General features: G+C 35.2%; 1 protein-coding gene across 2 annotated transcripts in view; it reads left to right on the top strand.

Annotated features, from left to right (window-relative positions):
- The first annotated feature begins 3,125 nt into the window (after positions 1–3,125).
- Positions 3,126–20,754, top strand: part of LOC127976343 (zona pellucida sperm-binding protein 4-like) — a 191,339-nt gene continuing 173,710 nt past the window's right edge. Inside the window, exons 1-8 of one of the 2 annotated variants that reach the window (XM_052580706.1) lie at positions 3,126–4,206; positions 4,283–4,470; positions 4,544–4,641; positions 4,713–4,870; positions 4,944–5,136; positions 5,209–5,356; positions 5,436–5,508; positions 5,580–5,669. In XM_052580706.1, coding sequence (XP_052436666.1) covers positions 3,150–4,206; positions 4,283–4,470; positions 4,544–4,641; positions 4,713–4,870; positions 4,944–5,136; positions 5,209–5,356; positions 5,436–5,508; positions 5,580–5,656 — 1,992 coding nt within the window. In that variant the 5' untranslated portion in view covers positions 3,126–3,149 and the 3' untranslated portion in view covers positions 5,657–5,669. Of the gene's footprint in view, positions 4,207–4,282; positions 4,471–4,543; positions 4,642–4,712; positions 4,871–4,943; positions 5,137–5,208; positions 5,357–5,435; positions 5,509–5,579; positions 5,692–20,754 lie in introns of those variants that run through there. The other variant, XM_052580705.1, reaches the window with a different exon arrangement.

Raw genomic sequence — 20,754 nt, 5'->3', positions numbered from 1 at the left:
ACTGTACATGCGGACTGATGGAAACCATCAATGAGCTTTTAGTTCAACTGAGTTTGTCTTGTTTGACGGACTATGTGTGTGTGTGGGTGTGTGTGTGTGTGTGTGTGTAAAAATAAATAAAAAAACAAAACTACTAAAACTTTAACTTAAACTAAATAAAATATAAAATTTTATGCAAAACAGTGATAACTAAAATAACACAGGTCTGCTTTCCTCAACATTTTTTTAATGACTATATACACAGTTTACTATATAATAAAATACACTTTAACTGAAATAAATTTAAAAATGTAATATTTAAAATATGCAATATATTTCAGCTGCTTCCCACTGCAGCGATTCTTATTTTCATTAAGCTTAACTTGATGTACTAAAATAACTCAAATTAAAACTGAAATAAAAAAAAATAAAAAAATAAAAAAAAAAAACTATACACACACACACACACACACATTTAAAAAACGGATTCATTCAAGTGATTCTTTTGAGCAAATCAGTCAAAAGGGCTCAAAAGTCAATTTCGAATTAAATAATTACTGGTTTGCTTCGGTCTCATTCAGAGTATTGTTATAAGAAATGGTTCCTCTAAAAAACACATGAAGTTACTTTGTGTTTGTTTGTTTAGTCAAATTACTCAAACCGGTTCTTTTGAGAAAATCGGTTCTTTTAAGAGTTGTAGATGTAATACAGTTAAAATCCTTTTGACTGATTGCCTCAAAAGAATCAGTTCATAAGAGTTGCAACTGTAGTACAATTCTCGTAAACGGATTCTTTGGAGTTAATCAGTCAAAAAGACTCATGAATCAATTTCAAACTTAAATTGAGAAAATAAATTAAATTTTGTTTTGAATATTCAGATACATTTCTTTACAGGACGCTGTACAGGTCATATAAATCATGAGCGGCTTAATAAAACAAATATAATATACTGCTGCAGGCCCTAATTAGTAGTAATGGATTAGTGGTTTAATGTTTTTGCTTTAGATGCGCCATGTTCTAATCAGATTTTTCTTCATATCTATAGTATGCTTGTGGCGCAGCTGACACCGAACAGACACAGTCTCCCTACTCCGAGGATGCTCTTCTGGACCTTGACAGTGCATTTTACTTGGCAGTCTAAATGAGTTGTGTTCAATGCAAGTTGGCTTCAATGCATTACTGCGGACATTTTGAAACCTGCCATTCAAGAAGTTAATTAAATCGGCTTCCAGTTCCACAAGTCAAGAGGTCACTTACCTTTGATAATTGCATTGAACACCAATAACTGCACAGGTAATCAGAGTGCAGGCAAACACCTCAGGAGTGTAGGTAAGGGCAAAGGTCATCCTTGGTCATCTATAGGAAGACTGACATTGTTACCAAGAAGGTTCTCAAAATAAGGACCCATTCCAAAAGGCATCTTAGTAAGTCGTGAAATAACACTTGGTTACCCAAGGGAGCGTCATTTAGAGTTTTTCCCCCACTATAAAAAGAACCGTCCCATGGATGTTATAGATTCAGGGAACTATTGATTCCAAAACAAGGACCTATTTTTAGTGGTGTTCAATAAATCTAGTGACACTTAACAGCTATTACCATCAACATTGTTGCGGTCCTGCAGTTCATCCTCAAAGAGGAGCACCTTAGAGCCTGGGACCAAACTGACAACAGGACATCCTTCCAAAGTCAGACCAGATGGCTGGATCAATTCACCATTGCTAAACAAGTCCTGCTGTACCTCCACATGAACCCTGTTATCACCACATTGAATAGCTACGCTACTGTGGTGGTGGCAGTGGCTCAGTGGTTCATGTAGGTTGTCTACAAACCAGAAGGTTGGTGGTTCAATCCCTGGCTCCACCTGACCAAGTGTCGAGGTATCCTTGAGTAAGACACCTAACCCCAGCTGCTCCTGACGAGCTGGATGGCACCTTGAAAGGCTGACACCTCGGTCAGTGTGTGAATGTGAGGCGCTTTGGATGGCCATGTGGTCTGTTGAAAGTGCTATATAAATGCAGTCCATTTACAATCTACACTTATTCACAATTTTACAATTAAAGTTTGACGGTTTGTCTATGATAGACAATGAATGTCATTAAAAAGCACCTGATATGACTCAAATCGTCCCCTTGGAATTATAAGGTTCTATCTGCATTCCTAGTGATTTTGAGCTTCAAATTTTTGCGTTCAATTCGACTGTATAGATAGAACTTTGTTGTTTATTTAAATAAAATTACCAAAATGTACAGAACATAAAAAAGCTAATAATATAAATAAGTTGTCACTGAATAAGAATATGTGAATAACTCGATTTTGACAAACATGTGAGAAAGAATGTTATAATTCCAAAGGGACGAAATAAAATAGAATATTCATAAAAATCTTTTTTTTTTTTTTTTTTTTTATAAGAGTTTTTAGTTTATCATTGGAAAAGATTTGGAAAAAATTTGAATTACATCACTTTCTCCCCAATAAATCCTCTGCAGTGAATGGGTGGCATCAGAACAAAAGATCTGATATAAATATCACAATAATCCATTATTGAAATCAATTACTGTCTTGTGAAGGGAAAGGCTGTGTGTTTATAAGAAACAAATCCATCATTAAGAAATTCAAATTCAAGCTCTTCTCTGATTGTCTGTTTCAGTGCGGATCTCTTCTGTCCAGTCTGAACGATGAAGAGATTAGGCATCCAACCTGATATGTTTGAGCCTGTAAAGATTTTGAGAGATTTTGCAAGAATGTTTAGCGTGAATGAGGCTTCAGAGAGTTGTCAGTGAAGATGTGGACGCAGCCTCTGTGTTGCTGTTATAAGTGTTTTTGGACTTGTTTTTACCATGTTAACATAAATTGAGAAACAATTACAATCAGGGGTGCTTTTCCCAAAAGCATAGTTGCTAACCTGTTAGCAACTTAGTTGGTTGGAAATGAGAAATTTTATTGCAACCAACAACGTTTTTAACTTGGTTAGCAACTATGGTTTTGGGAAATGCTCCCCAGATTAGTAACATATTTGGAATTAAGAAAAAAAAAAAGATTTCATTCTTGAGATCCAATGAGAATCACCCAGTTGTTAATGAAGAGGGAGGGACTATTGTTAATTAGCTGAAATCTGTAGAATACAAAAGACCAAAGGGCAGTATCTCAACTTTGTGTTTAGCTGTTGAACAATGGCTGGAAGTTGGTGTTTGGTTCAGATTTTGTTGGTTTGTGCTTTTTGTCATGCTGTTCCACAGTGGAGTAAATCGCTTCAGAAGGCTCAACCTCTGATGGTCCAGCAAACTAACCAGCAGTTCCAGCCCCAGAAGCCAGTTCAACAGCTAACTAACCAGCAGTTTCCGCTTCAGAAGCCAGTTCAACAGCTAACTAACCAGCAGTTTCAGCTTCAGAAGCCAGTTCAACAGCTAACTAACCAGCAGTTTCCGCTCCAGAAGCCAGTTCATCAGCTAACTAACCAGCAGTTTCCTCTTCAGAAGCCAGTTCAACAGCTAACTAACCAGCAGTTTCCTCTTCAGAAGCCAGTTCAACAGCTAACTAACCAGCAGTTTCAGCTTCAGAAGCCAGTTCAACAGCTAACTAACCAGCAGTTTCAGCTTCAGAAGTCGGTTCAACAGCTAACTAACCAGCAGTTTCCTCTTCAGAAGCCAGTTCAACAGCTAACTAACCAGCAGTTCCAGCCCCAGAAGCCAGTTCAACAGCTAACTAACCAGCAGTTTCCGCTTCAGAAGCCAGTTCAACAGCTAACTAACCAGCAGTTTCCGCTTCAGAAGCCAGTTCAACAGCTAACTAACCAGCAGTTCCAGCCCCAGAAGCCAGTTCAACAGCTAACTAACCAGCAGTTTCCGCTTCAGAAGCCAGTTCAACAGCTAACTAACCAGCAGTTTCAGCTTCAGAAGCCAGTTCAACAGTTAACTAACCAGCAGTTTCCTCTTCAGAAGCCAGTTCAACAGCTAACTAACCAGCAGTTTCCTCTTCAGAAGCCAGTTCAACAGCTAACTAACCAGCAGTTTCCGCTTCAGAAACCAGTTCAACAACTATCTAAGCCGCAGATTATGAAGCCAGTTAAACAACAGTTTCCGAAGCCAGTATTGCAGGCAGAGCCCTTTGATAAATGTGTTGTAGCTGACTTTGAGCAGATCCAATGTGGTCCACCTGGGATCAGTGGTGCTGAGTGTGAGGCTATCAACTGCTGCTTTAACGGACAGCAGTGTTTCTATGGGAGGGCGGGTAAGTGTTCTTAATCTGATTCTGTTTATGTTTAACTGATTCTCTGCACTTAACCTTCACGTGTACCTTGTTCTAGTGACTGTCCAGTGTATTAGAGATGGTCAGTTTGTGGTAGTGGTGTCTAGAGATGTTATTCTGCCTCGACTGAGTCTGGATTCGGTTCATCTACTGGGTGGAAATGACCCACCTTGTGCTCCTGTGGGGTCCACACCTTCCTTCATTATATACCAGTTCCCTGTGACCGCATGTGGCACGAGCGTGATGGTGAGCAGCTGCTACTGGTTTTATTCTGCATGGCTTATGATAGACTGGATGCTGACACGGTTCCTATTCACAGGAGGATGGAGGATATGTGGTGTATGAAAACCGAATGACCTCATCGTATGAAGTGGAGATTGGACCGTATGGTTCCATCACAAGGGACAGTCATTTTGAGTAGGTGATCCATGACTTGGTGTGAACCCTAATCCCTGATAAGTGCTAGAAGTTTGCTGTGTGTTGTCCAGGTTTCTCTTCCAGTGTAGATACTCAGGAACTTCTGTGGAAGCTTTGGTTGTGGAGGTCAACTCTGTTCCTCCACCTCCACCAGTAGCTGCTCCTGGACCTCTCAGGGTGGAGCTCAGACTGGCCAATGGCCAATGTGTCACCAAAGGCTGTGCTGAAGGTAAGGTCTTTTCCTGCGTCTCCCTAAAGCCTTTATAACTGGAGTCTGGTTAAACCCCAGTGTTGTTCCTCAGGGGATGAGGCCTACACGTCCTACTACAGTGATGCTGATTATCCCATCACAAAAGTCCTGCGGGAGCCTGTGTATGTTGAGGTGCACATTATGGAGAGGACTGACCCTAACATTGTCCTAATGCTGGGACATTGTTGGACTACTTCAACCCCCAATCCACTCAGTCTCCCCCAGTGGGACCTTCTGATTGATGGGTGAGTGTACAGCCAATCTTCATCCAGTTAGTCTGCTGGGAGACCCTTTCTAGCCTTCTCTTTTCTCTTCAGATGCCCTTACCGGGATGATCGCTATCTGACCACACTGGTTCCAGTGACCGGATCGTCTGGTCTTCAGTTCCCAACCCACTACAAGCGCTTCATTGTGAAGATGTTCACATTTGTTGATCCAGCATCACTGGCTGCTCTGCAGGAAACCGTATGCCCCCCTTTAATTGAACATTTGTATATTTACTACTTGTGGATTCTATGACTTGAGCCTCTTTCTTCCCTGTCAGATATTCATCCACTGCAGTACAGAGGTGTGCCATCCATCATCTGGCTCTTGTGAGCAAAGCTGCACCAGAAAACGTGAGTTCTTGCTCTTGACAAGAGGAACTGAGCATTTAAGTGCGTTCTCACTTCTAACGTTCCCCTTTCAGGGAGAGACTCCCGTATCAAGGCGGTCTCTGGGGAGCAGACTGTGGTTTCTAGTGGAGAAGTTACTCTGGTCATGTAAATCTAGTATTTTTAATAAACCTTGCAGAACCCTGAGGTATCTTTGTCTATTGATATTGTTTTGGTTCGGCAGAATCTGGTATTACATGCCTGCCTAGTTTTTCTTTTCAAGTTCAAGTCCGCTTTATTGTCAATTTCCACATGTACAGTACATAGAGAATCGAAATTGCGTTACACTCAGAAAGTGCATACAGATAACATTTAAAGCCTAAAAACCTAGATCAAATATAAAATGTAGATACAATAAGGGAATGTAAAGGCATATAATAAAATTTAAAAAATTAAAGCGGCGCAAGGCAAATGAGAGTGCAAATCAATAAATTGAAGAACCGTGCAGATAAAATATTTTTAGTGCCAAAAAAGTGACAAAGGGCTAAAGAGCAGTTATTTTATTTAAATGACTGAGGTAGTGGAATGACCTCAGTTCCATGCTGAATGAGGAAGTGAGCAGAACAATACTGCACAAAGTGACTAGTGCATGCCATCATATAATTATTTTTGTTTGGGGGGAGGGGTTCATAGTTCAGTGGTGCCTGGGGCAGAGGGGGGGGGGGGGTGCAGGCTTCGTGAGTTCAGCTTCCTGACAGCCTGGAGGATGAAGCTGTCCTTCAGTCTGAAGAAACTGTGTGATTGGTGAGTGCAGAGGGCTTTGCGGGTGAGACGTGTTCCATAAATGTCCTGGAGGGAGGGGAGAGAGAGAGAGAGAGAGAGATACCAATGATCTTCTCAGCTGCTCTCACTGTGTTGCAGAGTCTTTCAGCAGGACGCGTTGCAGGCGCCATACCACACAGTGATGCTCCCGATGGTGCCTCTGTAGAAGGTGTACATGATGGGGGATGGGGCTCTGGCTCTCCTCAGTTTGCGGAGGAAGTAGAGACGCTGATTTGATTTCTTGGCCAGAGCTGCGGTCTTTTCAGTCCAGGAGAGATCCTCTGTGATGTGCACACCCAGGAACTTGGTGCTGCTCACTCTCTCCACAGTCGCACTGTTGATGGTCAGAGGAATGTGCTGAGTGTGTGCTCTCCTGAAGTCTACAACAATCTCCTTTGTCTTCTCCATGTTCAGAGAGAGATTGTCACTGCACCACTTGGTCAGGTGGCTCACCTCACTTCTGTAGTCTGTCTCAACTTTGTCGCTAATGAGACCCACCACAGTAGTGTCATCTGCAAACTTAAAAAGGTTGGATTTGTGTTATGGTGTGCAGTCAGGGGTCAGCAGAGTGAAGAGGAGGGGGCTCAGCACACATCCTTGGGGGGGGGGGCCCAGTGTTCAGTGTGATGGTGCTGGATGTGTTGCTGCCGACCTGTATTGCCTGAGGTCTTCCAGTCAGAAAGTCCAACAGCCAGTTGCACAGCGACGTGTTGAGCCCCAGCTGAAACAGTTTGTAAATGAGCTGTTGAGGGATGATTGTCGAATGCTGAACTGAAGTCTATGAACATCATTCTGACATATGAGTCCTTTTTGTCCAGATGTGTGAGTGCTGAGTGGAGGGTAGTGGCATCATCGGTCGACCGATTGGCCAATATACATGGGAGGGGTACGGGGGAGTGGGGACTTGATGTGGTGCATGACTAGCCGTTCAAAGCACTTCATGATGTTCATGGGTAAGTGCAACAGGGCGGTAGTCATTGAAGCAGGATGGAGATTGTTTCTTCAGAACTGGAATGATGGTGGTGGTTTTGAAACGTGTGGGAACAACAGCCTGACTCAGTGAGATTTTGAAAATGTCTGTGAAGATATCAGTGAGTTCTGCTGCACAGTATTTCAGTACACGCCGAGGGATGTTGTCAGGACCCGGAGCTTTGCGTCCATTGATCCTGCTGAAGGATCTCCTCACGCTGTCTGAGGTCAGCTTCGTCACCGGGAGGAGGTGGAGTCTTCTGTGCAGTGGTGCTGTTTTGTTGCTCAAAGCAAGCAAAGAAGGTGTTCAGCTCCTTCAGCAGAGAGATGTTGTTGTCACAGGTCCGTGGTGGGGGCTTGTAGTCCGTAATGGTCTGTATCCCCTGCCACAGGTTCCTAGTGTGTCTGCTGTCACTGAATTGATGAGCTATCCTGGAGTGCTGTCTCTTAGCCTCTCTGATGCCATGGGACAGGTTGGCCCTAGCTGTTCTCAGGCCCACCTCATCTCCAGCTCTGAATGCAGCGTTCCGTGTCTTCAGGAGTCTTGTGGTGTTGTGTTGGTGTTTTTTTGGAAACACACTCTTTAGGTCGGCATGGTTGAAATCCCCAGCTATGATGAGAAAAGCATCGGGATGTGCTGTCTGCTGCTCACTGATGTGCTGGTACAGTTTATTTAGTGCATCGTTGCTGGTGATGTTGAACGGGGGAATGTACACCGAAATGTGCAGTACAGCAGTATAATCCCTCTGCACATAGAACGGCCGGCACTAAATAATCAAACTCCACCAGGGGTGAGCAGTTTTGCAGATCACAAAAAATGCGAAAACACCTGTTCTGTCGGGACAAAGCGTCTGGACGCGCCGCCATCTTGGTAGGAAATATCCCCTTCTCACTATTAAACCAAGGTTCCACAACCTTTTGTAAGGTGATCCATTCTTAGTCCTTTATTCATCCTCCAGTTGCTTACCTGGGGAAGCACACAATTGTGTGGGGCAGCACAATTTTGATTGTCCACCTAAGAGCAATACATCAATCGACTCTGTAAAGGGTTTTTTTTTTTTGGTATACACCCATAAGTTTATTCATTTAACTTAAGTTAAAGTTTATGCAGCCTTGGTCTGGGGTGATCTTGTAGCAATGCATCATTAAAATGAACTAACTCTGAATAGTCAACAGAGACATGAGACTTATATCTATAGAAAGCTTGACATGTCTACCAAGCAAATGCTACCGAAAACAAATATTCTATTATTGATAATGTTACACATGAAGCAGCGTGGCTTGTAAACGGCCATACCACAGAAAACTAAGCAGTGAGATAGTTTGCTTCACTGAGAGCAATAAGAGACAATTCCCCCAAAGATGCGCTGAGGACTAATTCAAAAAGAAAGAAGCGCTTCTATCCAGCAGCAATCAAACATTTAAGTTGTTTATAGATGTACTTGTATGTGTTTCACATAACGTGTGCACCCTTTTACTAGTTAGACTTTTTCCAAGAGGTAATTCCTGACTAAATGTATAATCAAGAGAAACATTAAGTTCCATTCACATCTAATTCACATCCCATATACTGCCAAGTAAAACACTCGGTCAAGGATCAGAAAAGTATGTAAAGCACTGTCAGAATTACCCATCTGCCATCATTGGATCAACCGTAACGTTAGGAAGCGATGAGAACACTTTGTGCACAAATGAAACAAAAGACTTTATTCAACAGATGGTCTGCTCTGTCTCCCCCAACATCACCCTAGTGCCGTTTTGAAAAACACCTGAACGCAAACTGCATATGCTATTGTCAGCCGCCGCAAGGATGGCAGTTCTCTTTCAAATCAAAGCATAAATTTACGCAGAATACATACTGTACTTTAAAATACAAAATACTGTTCAAAAGGTTGATGAGAGTTTATTCAACAAAGATGCATTAAATGGATAAAAAGTGATACTAGTGATAGGATTTAGGATTCATTCTCATATCTTCAGAGCCTGTAGATCTCCCAGCCCTGGAATATTGATTCATTATGAAGCTGCAACGCTGAAAAAACAATTAACGTTACGAATCGCACCTGCTCTGTGCAGGGAAATCAATCTTACTAATGAATTTTAGGTGAATCCCATGGTTCGAGCGCGAGTTTCCACAGCGTCCCAGAGATAGAAAGCATGCAAGTTTGCATTAGTTTGGCCTCCCGACCCGTCTTCAAGCCATCTGTGGTGTTTAATGCAGAATAGTGAAGAAAAAGTTATATTTAATGTTTAAATGTTGTGACAAAAAGATGAAAAAGTTGCACTGCCACATTCTGTGCTCAAAAAAAAAAAAAAAAAGGAGCAGTGTATTGTACCATCTGAAAGCAAATAGTTATATGTGCTCATAGCCAAAGCTAAGAGTAGTTTTGCTGCTTGTCGATCTATGTAATGTAAAATGAATTTATGGATAAAAGTGTAATAATTTACTGTATGTTGAGTAATGTAGGTTCACTGTCATATCTGGTTTATAAAACTGAAATATAAATGCAATAAATTTACCACTTTTGGTATTTAATCTCCTGATTGTTTTTAATATAGTCCATGTATATTTATTATATGAACTCATCATATACTTATTGTATTACATACTTGCATTTCCCATATGTGATGAAAAATAAAACTTTTTCTTATTTTACTTGAAACAATGTTATTCCAGTATCATTAAAATACTATTACAGTTTTAATATTACTATTCTGAGTGAGTATATATACTGAACAAAAAAATAAATGCAACACTTTTGTGTTGTGCTGAACTCAAATATCTACATCTAAGTCTTTTTCTTTGTATTAAAAAAGCCATATTGTTCACAAATCTGTCTAAATCAGTGTTAGTGAGCACTTCTTGCATAAAAAAAAAAGAATAATAATTTAAGTGTTGATGGCATTTTGTATTAAAAAACAAATGACGCAATCCAAATTAAGTCAGCAACTAGTTATTCACAAACTAGTTATAGTTAGTTTATCCCTAAGCATGAATTTTTCCCATTTAAACACAACCATATGAACTGTAGATGAAGCGATTATTTAAACTAAAAGCAAATAAAGCAATGTGGTTTATTCCAATCCTTTCTGTGCTAATAAATGAACACAAATCTATTCAAACAGATGTAGGCCACATTTACATGTTAAACCTGGGATTTAACTCTTTGACGAGGATGGACTGCTCCGTTTTGACACAAATAGGCGTCTCATTTGCATTCAGCCATATCTCGCCCTGGTTTTGTTTTAGATAATGGAATACAAAAGCAATCAGTTGTGGAAAATGAGACGGCCGGAAGGAAATCAAACAGAGGCTTTTAGGCGATTTCTGCTGTGCTGACCAATTACACGTCTCTCCTAATTTAAAGCGGTTCTTCATTACAGCAGATCTGTAGGATCACTATAAAACAGCAGCGCTTGCATTCAGAAAATGCTTTTTTTGATGCACAATAACAGTTACTGTACGTGTGCAGTTACTTTAAGGATCTTTCATGCTAAAAAAATTTAGGTTATTCCTTGTAAAATAGTCATAAGAAATGACTGACTTCGTTGATTGGATGATGACAGTCACAGGTGAAACTGATGGCTTTCCTAAAAAGGAAAAGTTTTTCAGAAGTTGAACAAGTTTTAATTTATGTATTTTTAAAGTAAACCTAGTTAATGTACTTTTTAAAGTATATGTATATGTGAAATTGATAATGTAAATACATACTGTATATATATATATATATAAAGAAGCCAATTCACATAACTGCATATTAAGCATTAAATGCATAAATAGTATTGTTAACTTTTGAATGAGATGATTATATGTAGTTTTCACTTTAATTTTAGCAATTTTTTAATTTCTAATTTTAGATAAAGTATTCATTTTACTGTATATAAAAGAATGAAATATACATTATTTTAGAATTATTCATATACTATTTTTGATATAATATAAAATATTTTATTAAAAACGAATTGAATTTGAATTTATTTTTCTATTTTTCACTCTTATTTTATTATTCCGTCCTTTTTATTATCATTTTTAACATCAAGATTAAATTTTTTATTCAACATACAAATAGATGCACAATTCAAATAACTGCACATTAAACATCAAATAGTAACATCTATTAAATACTTTCATAATTTTGTTAATATTTCGTATTAGACATTTTAATATATATTTTGTTTTCGCATCAATGCAAGTTATTCTTTAATTTCAAATTTCAAATAATTTGTTGTATATGTCATTGTTTTTTAATGTTAATGTTTACTAATACCATTAAACATATACCATTAAACGTAAAATGATAAAGTACTGATTAATTATACTGACTGGCTGATGCAAAGTGAGCGATGCAATTGACTTTCTCGAAAACAAAAGTAGTCTCAGAAGTTGTGATTTTTTTTTTTTTTTATGCACTAATGAATAATTTACTTCAAGACCAAGAAGATGAATTTAAAAACAGTGAATAGAGTTGAGCTCAACGTGAAATCTCCAGTATATCAGATCAATGCATGCAGACCTTGGCACACAGATATAAGCGCTGTTTCTGCTGTGAATCCACCCTCAGGTTCCCACACACTCCCAAACAATTTCTGAGGAGCGGAGCGCCTTTATGATCGCCGCTGACTCATTGCAAAAAACAAACACATGATGATACAGAAAAGAGCTGCGACCGCGAACACTCTGACCCAAACACCCACGCTTCACGTCACGACTGACCGCAGACTGAATCATACTCAATACAGAGTCAACCACAACAAAATCCACTCTGACTTTGTGTTCATAATATCAACCCAGTGCATTTTAACCCTGTAAAGCCTGCTGTCGGACACAGTCTACTCCACATCTTCTGTCGTCTAATTTTGAGTGTCAAATCTTGAGCGATTTTGATCAAGTAAAGGTCAGAATAATGTCAGTAATATCTCCAGATGAACTCTTACTGGACTGAAGCAGCTCAGCTTTACCTGATTCTCCATCAATCATGTTTTAGAGTCTCAAATCTGATAGGAGCACTTGTTTCTTCAGCCCTCAATCAGCACTGGATTGTTATATGTGTGAATCATTTCATTCACCTTTTACTAAAACATATTATTGGAGATATAGAGTGACCACTGATATTTATATAATTTTATGTCAGTATCTGCTACAGATCTCACTGATTTACATTACAAGCAGCAGAATTTCATCATATACGTAATTATCAGCATCTGCAGCAAATTGGATACTGTGTATAGGTTTATTTAAAGTGTAATTAAAAATTTATTTAAAATGTAATTAAAATGTTTTAGACTTTTTGAAATACTATTATAGTATAGTTGTTAAAGGTTTTATTTATATTTGTTGTTTGAATTTTTATTTCATTTTTATTTTTTAAAGGTGTAGTTTTTATTCATTTTTATTTTAGTTTGATTTATTTTCGTATTAAGTTTACTAAATGAAAATGAGAAATTTGCATTGCATTGCCGTTTTTCATGTATTTTAGTTAACATTTATTTAATGTCAAGCAACTAAAATGTTTTTAGATTTAGTTATTTATATTAGCAATGCTTTGCAACATTTAATACCTGCGGCAACCTTTCTTACTGACAATTACTAGATAACTTAAATAATAAATATTATTCATAATCATTTTTTTCTTTTTTTCTTTTTTACTTTTGATACTTAAATACATGAAAAAAGATACTTCTGTACCTTCTGTAAATTCATTTGAGTAATATTTAATAAGAGTATGCATTACATTTTAAAACACACACACACATATATATATTTTTAAAAATATAAAAGTATTTTTTAAACTTATTTAAAAAAAGGTGAAACTTTCATATATTGTAGATTCACTGCATGCAAAGGAAAACATTTAAAAAGTTTTTTGTTTTAATTTTGATGAGTAGATCTTACAGCTCATGAAAGTAATGGAAAAAAAACTATTATCATAAAAAACCGTAAACTCTGCATTTAATATGCTTTGATACAGCACTCTGTGAACTTTCAGTAACGAACTTCGTCTTCAGGAGATTTGGCAAGTCAGCAGTCTTCCCCATTATTGTGGTTTCAGAGAACAAGAGAATCCCAGCATTTATCCTGTAGGGATGGTCATTTAATGAAGCTTTGATTAATTTGAGAGCCTGGATTTCATTACTTCCATGAGCTATAAGCGCTAATAATCAAAATTAAAACCAAGAATCAAACAAACACATGATTTCAATGGGCTCAAACAGCTCTCTTCCCAGCAGATTTAAATAGTTCACAAATAATGAAAAGTATGATTTCATTTGCAATAAACAATACTGTAAAATGAGTCATAAATAACTTACATGCTAATTTTCGCGCTTCCAATCTTGTTCAATCGCTCAAGCTCCGAGATTCAATTCTTGGCTTCATGTGAATCATTCTAACTGAATCATTGAATCACTGAGTTGTTCACTCAAAAACAGCTGCGAGTGGATCAGTCCAGTTCACAAACCGATTCAGCAGGTTCACTGAAAAGATTCAACTCGTTCACGAATCTGACAAAATAACAGAAGCTAATACGTACAGTAGATGTAAAAGGTACAATATTATGCTTTAAAAAGTAATCTAATTTATTGCATTAAAACTACTCTGATAAATCAAAGCTATAGCTGAAAAATGTAGCAGGCTACAGTAAGGACGTAAATGTTCACCACTGTGGACTGTATGAAGTCAATCTGATAATTAAACAATAAGCCCGAGGACAGTTCATCCCATGAAGAAGGTAAAAGCGACTCCTGAGTGTGTGTTTGATCAGTCCGAAGCTGTTTAACATTCCCCTCCAGTGTTACTGCTGTTCATTCGTATACCGCTGTGAGAACGCAAACATTGGATTAATCTTCATGACTGCAGGTCTGCTCCCGCTTGTTAAATTCAGTCTTCCGTAGCCAAAGATCTGGCTAATTATTTGATAAACCCAAGCGCGCTGATTCCCAAGCAGTTTACCAAGAATCGACTACAGTAGACCTTAAAAATAGTAATAAATAAAGATGTATAAGCAGAAAAACTCTACTGACAAAACAGAATATATTTCTATTGTGTTTGACCCATGTTTTACATTTAAAATAAGCTGCACAGACGATATATATATAGATATTTTCACACTTCTTTTTTCCTTAGTTTAATTTATTTTATTTTATAACTAACTGGCCTATTACTTGTATCTAAGTGAATAGTATTTGTACCTGGTGTTTCTTAGGTATCTAACCTTTATATAATGTGTTTCCTTCTGGATTTTCTGGTTGGTATTCTGTCTCTATCCATTAAAATAAATACAATTTCTTTGTAAATGGGCAAACTTACAAAATCAGCAGGGCTTCAAATAAATATTTTCCCCACTGTAACTAAAACTAAACCACAAAAACTGAAGCAAACGTTTATTTTGTTACTTGAAATAAAATATAAAAATTAATTTAAAATAAAGAAAAAAAAAACATTTTATGTAATGACTGGACAATTGCCGAGACCATTTTTTTTCCGTTTAGTTTAACTTGATGTACAGTACTAAAATAGCTAAAGATAAACGCAAAAAAAAAAAATTATATATATATATATATATATATATATATATATATATATATATATATATATATATATATATATATATATATACAAATAAAAACGTATAACTATAATAGTGTCCCAATAGTGCCCTTATGATACAGTTTTTTTTTCTTTTTTTTTTTTCTTGTCTTCTCTTTAAAGGTAAAACTTAAATAGATGAAGAAATCTCTTCAATATTGAGTAAACTCTGAGTCTTAAATAAATATTTTCTAAATATTTTTATAAATATTTATTTATAAATATTTTCCCTACTGTAACTAAAACTAAACCACAAAAACTGAATTTGCAAATGTTTATTTTGTTACTTGAAATGAAGAATAAAATTAATATAAAATAAGAAAAAAAAAATGTTTTTTTTTATATTTGGTAGTTGCAGAGACCAATTTTTATTTTTATTTTTTTATTTTTTTTATTTTTTTATTTTAACTTGATGTACAGTACTAAAATAGCTTATGATAAAAGCAAAAAAAAAAAAAAAAAAATTACAAAAAAAAATACAAATTAAAAACTTATATAAAAAATAAATATAATAATGTCCAAATAGTGCCCCTTTTTCTTGTCTTGTCTTTAAAAGTGAAACTTAAATAGATGAAGAAATCTCTTCAATATTGAGTAAACTCGGAGTCTTAAATCTCTTATGCTCTCATGTATTTCATACTTTAATGTCTGACACGCTGTTTACTCCCAGACTCTGCTGGTTTGCCAAGTGTTGATTTTTGGTGAATTGCACTGAAACTTTTTACAAAACACATCTACGTTTAAAAACATGCACATTTATAACCCTAAATGAGAAACAGGAAGAAATAAACAGTGCTTTAACCTGTTTGAAATTGAAAGGTTGTGGAAAGTGACTCAGCACAATATACTGTATGAGGTTTTTTCCATGCGACAGTGCTGCTGATTTATTAATCGTTCTGTGCATTGATATTTCCGTCGTAATGAGGAGGATGTAATGAGCCAGTACAATAAAGCTGCTTTTCAAGCTTCCTTATTCATATAAAAAAAAAAAAAAAAACACATTTACTGCTTTTGTGTCACAGAAATATCTGTTATATTATACGTCCATCACATTTCAGGAAACAGGCAATGTTCTAAAAGGACAAGAATAAAAGCAATATTTTCAGTTATTGCAATTTAAAGTGCAACATTCATATAATATTTTAACTACTGCATGGCCGTTGAGTTTTATCCTTTAGACTATAAGCAAATGAGAAATATATGCACTATACACTTATACTGGAAACATGACAAAAAAGTAACTGTGTAAATAAAATGTTTAAAACTACAGTTTTGAATCATATAAACATGAATTTTTCCCAAAGCGTTACACATTAAAGAATCACTCTGTCTGGGCAAAGTTACATGTAATTTTCACCATATGAGCAGCTGAAGTATTTAAACAAGTTATGTTTTACCAATGTGATGTTATATATGTATAACTGAGATCAAAAACGTATTTAATTTCAGATAGTTGCCAAGCCAATATTCCTCTTTTCGTTTAGTTTAAATTCATGTAAAAAAAAACAACAACAATAAAAATAAATAAATAAATAAATAAAAAATAAACTTTGGAAAAATATGCATAAAAAAGTATAATAGTATATCAATGATATACTGTTATAACACTAGTATATATTTAGTGACTTTTTTTCAATTTTAGTTTTAGATAACTACAAATATCTTGTTATAATGGATGATAAACAGCTTTATGACATTTTATAAAAATAATTAGATGACTAACTTATAAGACTCTAAGTCTAAGCAGTTTATGCAACCTAAAATAATTAAAAAATACCTAAAAAATGTATTAAAACTACACAGGAGTTAAAATATTAATAATAATAATAATAATAATAATAATAATAATAATAATAATAATAATGAGAAAAACACAGCAAAAAATACTATAAAATTACCATAAAATTAAAGTGAATAAAAAACAAAATAAATATAAAAATAAAAACAAATTCAAAAATATTAATTTAATGTGGTGTGTTAAAAAACATTTTTTTCTTTTTCTTTTTTTTTTTTGTGCTATTTCTACATACTATACAATTCTAGTATATAGAAATAGCAACAAAAAAAAAAAACAAATAAAAAAAGTTTTTTTAACACCACATTATGTGTAGTTTGTTTTTACAAACTGACGGAGAAACTTAATCATCTGTGATAATTGCCATCTATCTGACCCATAACAGGAGATTCACTCCTTCGTCTTAACTGAGAGAGTGTACACACACACACACACACACACACACACACACACACAGTCTTATCAGCGGTGGTTCACCTCCATGACCAGCAGTCTGTCAGCCATTAAACTCCTGATATCAGGAGAACAGACATCCAGAGCCGGTCAGAGCCAGTCTAACCTAAAGAAGAAGCAGCAAAATTATCCTAAAAACAAGCTTCGAGTCAACTGCCCTTCATCCCCTAAAAAAAAAGCCGTTTTATGACATGCTCTGCGTTTTACATACAGTCCTCCTCTCTCGGGCGATGTTGTTTGGTTGCGGGCGTATCGTTTCTGACCCGCTCACATCAAAAGTGTGCCAATCTATCAGAGAAAAGCTTCAACGATCGATGGCTTGAAGTGATAATTGCACGATTGCCTTCTTCCTCTCGCAGGAGAAAGTGGCAGAATATATATCAGCGTGTTTGCGTGTGTTAAAATGTCAGATGGTAATCATCAGTCGAGTGGAATAATGATGAAGTGCTCGTGTCTTAATTAAAGTTTCACCTCGTGAGTGGCATGCGGCTGTATTTTTAGGCACGCGTCGGCCCCCTCACTGCCCTGGCAGCTTTTCTCCAAATCCATCCCTAGAGCACGAGAGAGAGAGAGAGAGAGAGAGAGAAGAGCTACTGCTTCAGCATGCATCCAATACTTGCACTTTTACTGCATTCACTAAAATGTGCACAAAGCATGAAATCCTGGAGCCCTAAATGCAATGCAGTGCACTCCACTTGACCTGCTGCTTACAATGATGCAAATGAACAAATGTTCCAAAAATCATTTATACCCTAGCAACCTCATAGCAACAGCATACCAACCATTCAGATCCAGCCAGAACACAGTTGCATCTGAGAAACCCCAAACTTTCAACTTTATCTATTTAAAATGTCAAACTTTAAACTACTTCACATTTTGAGGCTAGCAATTAAAGCTGTTAAAAACGAAAAGATGTGAAATCTAGACGTTGCCAGTAATTCATGATCCCGCGATGGAAAGTCATCAGTAAGTAATAATGAAATATTACAATGTCTTGACATAAACAATGACAAATATTTTAATATTGGATAAAATGGTATATTTGACTAAATAATTTTAATAAATACTTTTTGCATTTAATGAAACATGCATATGCAATATTTTTAATATATATATATATAAAATGGAAAATAAATGAAAAATGGAAATTGAGATTTTTTTTATGATATAATAGCTGTTCATAATAATAATAATAATAATAATAATAATAATAATAATAATAATAATAATAATAATAATAATAATAATAATAATAATAGTGGATGTTGAGAAAAAAGTAGATAATGGTAATTTAAAAAAAAGATGGAAGAAGTTGTTATTTAATAGCTGTTAAAATAATAATAATAAAATATATAAAGAATAAATTCAAAATGGAAGAACCTGATAAAACAGTATGATATAGTAAATGTTAAAAAATAATCAAATAAATAAATTCAAGATGGAAATTGAGGAAAATTTTATGATATATTGGCTGTTAAAAATAAAAATACTTAAATAGAATAAGTTGAGAAAAATATTATAATGTCTGGTAATAAAAAAAAAAAAAAAAATACATTTAGATAAATCCATATATGTTAGTAGCCATTATGCAATGATATTTTTACTAGCTTCTTCCATAACAAAACTGTGAGAGCATCTCAGTGATATATGAAAATAACACCGATGCGGCCAGATGAAGGTGTTTTATTAAAGACAGGATAATTATGCTTTTTACCTTTTGGAAGTGCTTTAAAATGCTTTAATGACTGAGCACACAGTCTCGGCCTGTGATTATGTTTCAGACCTGTGAAATATGGGGATGTTTAACCTCGACAGACGCACTTAATTCTCCATATTTAACCCAAATTGTTGAATATTCTGAAGCGAAACATCTGGAGAAATCCGCCTCAGCCAGATTTGCTAGAAAACAATCAGCGTTTCATCAGCGCGAGGGGTCAGGCTGGTCTTCTCTATTATTTATCACACCATAGAATTGCAGCATGACCCGGGGCTAAAACCTGTTTTATGAAACCTAAGCGAGCTGGATGTGGAACAGAAAACAGCGTTTGTGAGAATCGCAATCAAAACAGGACGTTCTCTTGCTGTGAAGCTCCTGTAAACTGACGGCATGTGTAACGTGATTAACAAACAGAGCTGAACGCACGTCTGCCGGACCACAGACGCAATAAGAGAAAGATTTCAGGTTATGTTCAGAAGAATGTGTGTGGAGCGCAGGAGTGTTTAATAGCACCAGGTGTGTATGAATTTAGGATCTTACTCATCTGAAGGGTTTAAAACCAGACATCTGGAGATTATTTTTTCTGGTAAAGAATAAAAAAAAAAAAAATGTTGGTTCGATAAAAAGATGACTAAATGATCTTTTAGAAATAGGGGTTTAGGTTCTAAAAACATTTTCCAGATATTTGGTTGTTTTGATGTTTCTATACTGTTAAAATGTCCTTTTTTTTTTTTTTATGTGTTTTTTTTTTGTGATAATGTCAAATATCACAAAAACATTTCTAACAATGTTCTAATAACTTTATTTTTACCCAACACACAACATTCTCTGAACATTTATTTTAAATTTTGTCTATAGCATAAAAAAAGTCCAGTTTTTCACAAATAGAAAATTTTTAAAGGTCTCAAAAATGTCTTTTTATTATTATTATTATTATTATTTTTAAATACATTTGATGTATTTTTAATGTTCTAAGAATGTTAAAATGTACTTATTGATGTGATTATAACATTATTGAATGTTTATATATATATATATATATATATATATATATATATATATATATATATGTATTTACATTCTAAAAAAAAGTTTCAATGTCCAGTTGTTCTATTGTAATTATAATTCTATTTAAAAAAGTTACAAAAAAAGTAAAGTTTTTACATTCTACAACAATATTTTCACCATTTATTTTTTACTTTCTAAGAACCTTAAAATATGTCCAGCATTTAATTAATGTTAAAGTTTACAAAAAAGTTAATTTTGTTCTGACATACATTACAACATGCTTTTGAACATTTCTTTAATATTAAATGTCCAGTATTTCTTTTCAATATTACAATGTTAATGAAATGTTATAACTTTATTTTCACCAAAAATACATTATATGTACGCTTATTTTTAATATTCCAAGAACATTAAAATGTCCAGTTTGTCTTGTCATGATTATAACAGTATTTAAACATCACAAAAATGTTTCTAATAATATTCTATTAACTTCTTCAACTCCCATACAATGATCTTTAAACATTTATTATTAATATTCCAACAATGTCCAGTCTCCTTTCCTGATAAAGAGTTATTTAAATGTTACAAATTAATTTCTTACAAAGTTCTAACTTTTTCACCTCACATACAGCACACTTTGAACTTTTATTTCTAATACTCTTAAGAATGTTCAAATGTCCTTTTTTTTGTCATGATTAAAATGTTTTGACCAATATTTTATGAATATTGTCAGGTTCAGTTGTAAATTTTTAACATTCATACTATTTTGTAAGTCATTTGATCAGTCCAGTGTACACATATCAAACCGAAAATATGGTTTTAGTTGGATGTTATTACAACAACACATGCAAATACATAAAAAGATCAGGAAAATTGCTTCCAGCATCAAACAGCTGTTATTCCTTCAGCCGTGTGTGTTCA

This window comes from Carassius gibelio, chromosome B17 (assembly GCF_023724105.1).
Source record: "Carassius gibelio isolate Cgi1373 ecotype wild population from Czech Republic chromosome B17, carGib1.2-hapl.c, whole genome shotgun sequence".
Lineage (NCBI taxonomy): Eukaryota > Metazoa > Chordata > Actinopteri > Cypriniformes > Cyprinidae > Carassius > Carassius gibelio.
This window is presented reverse-complemented; position numbering and strand designations above follow the sequence as displayed.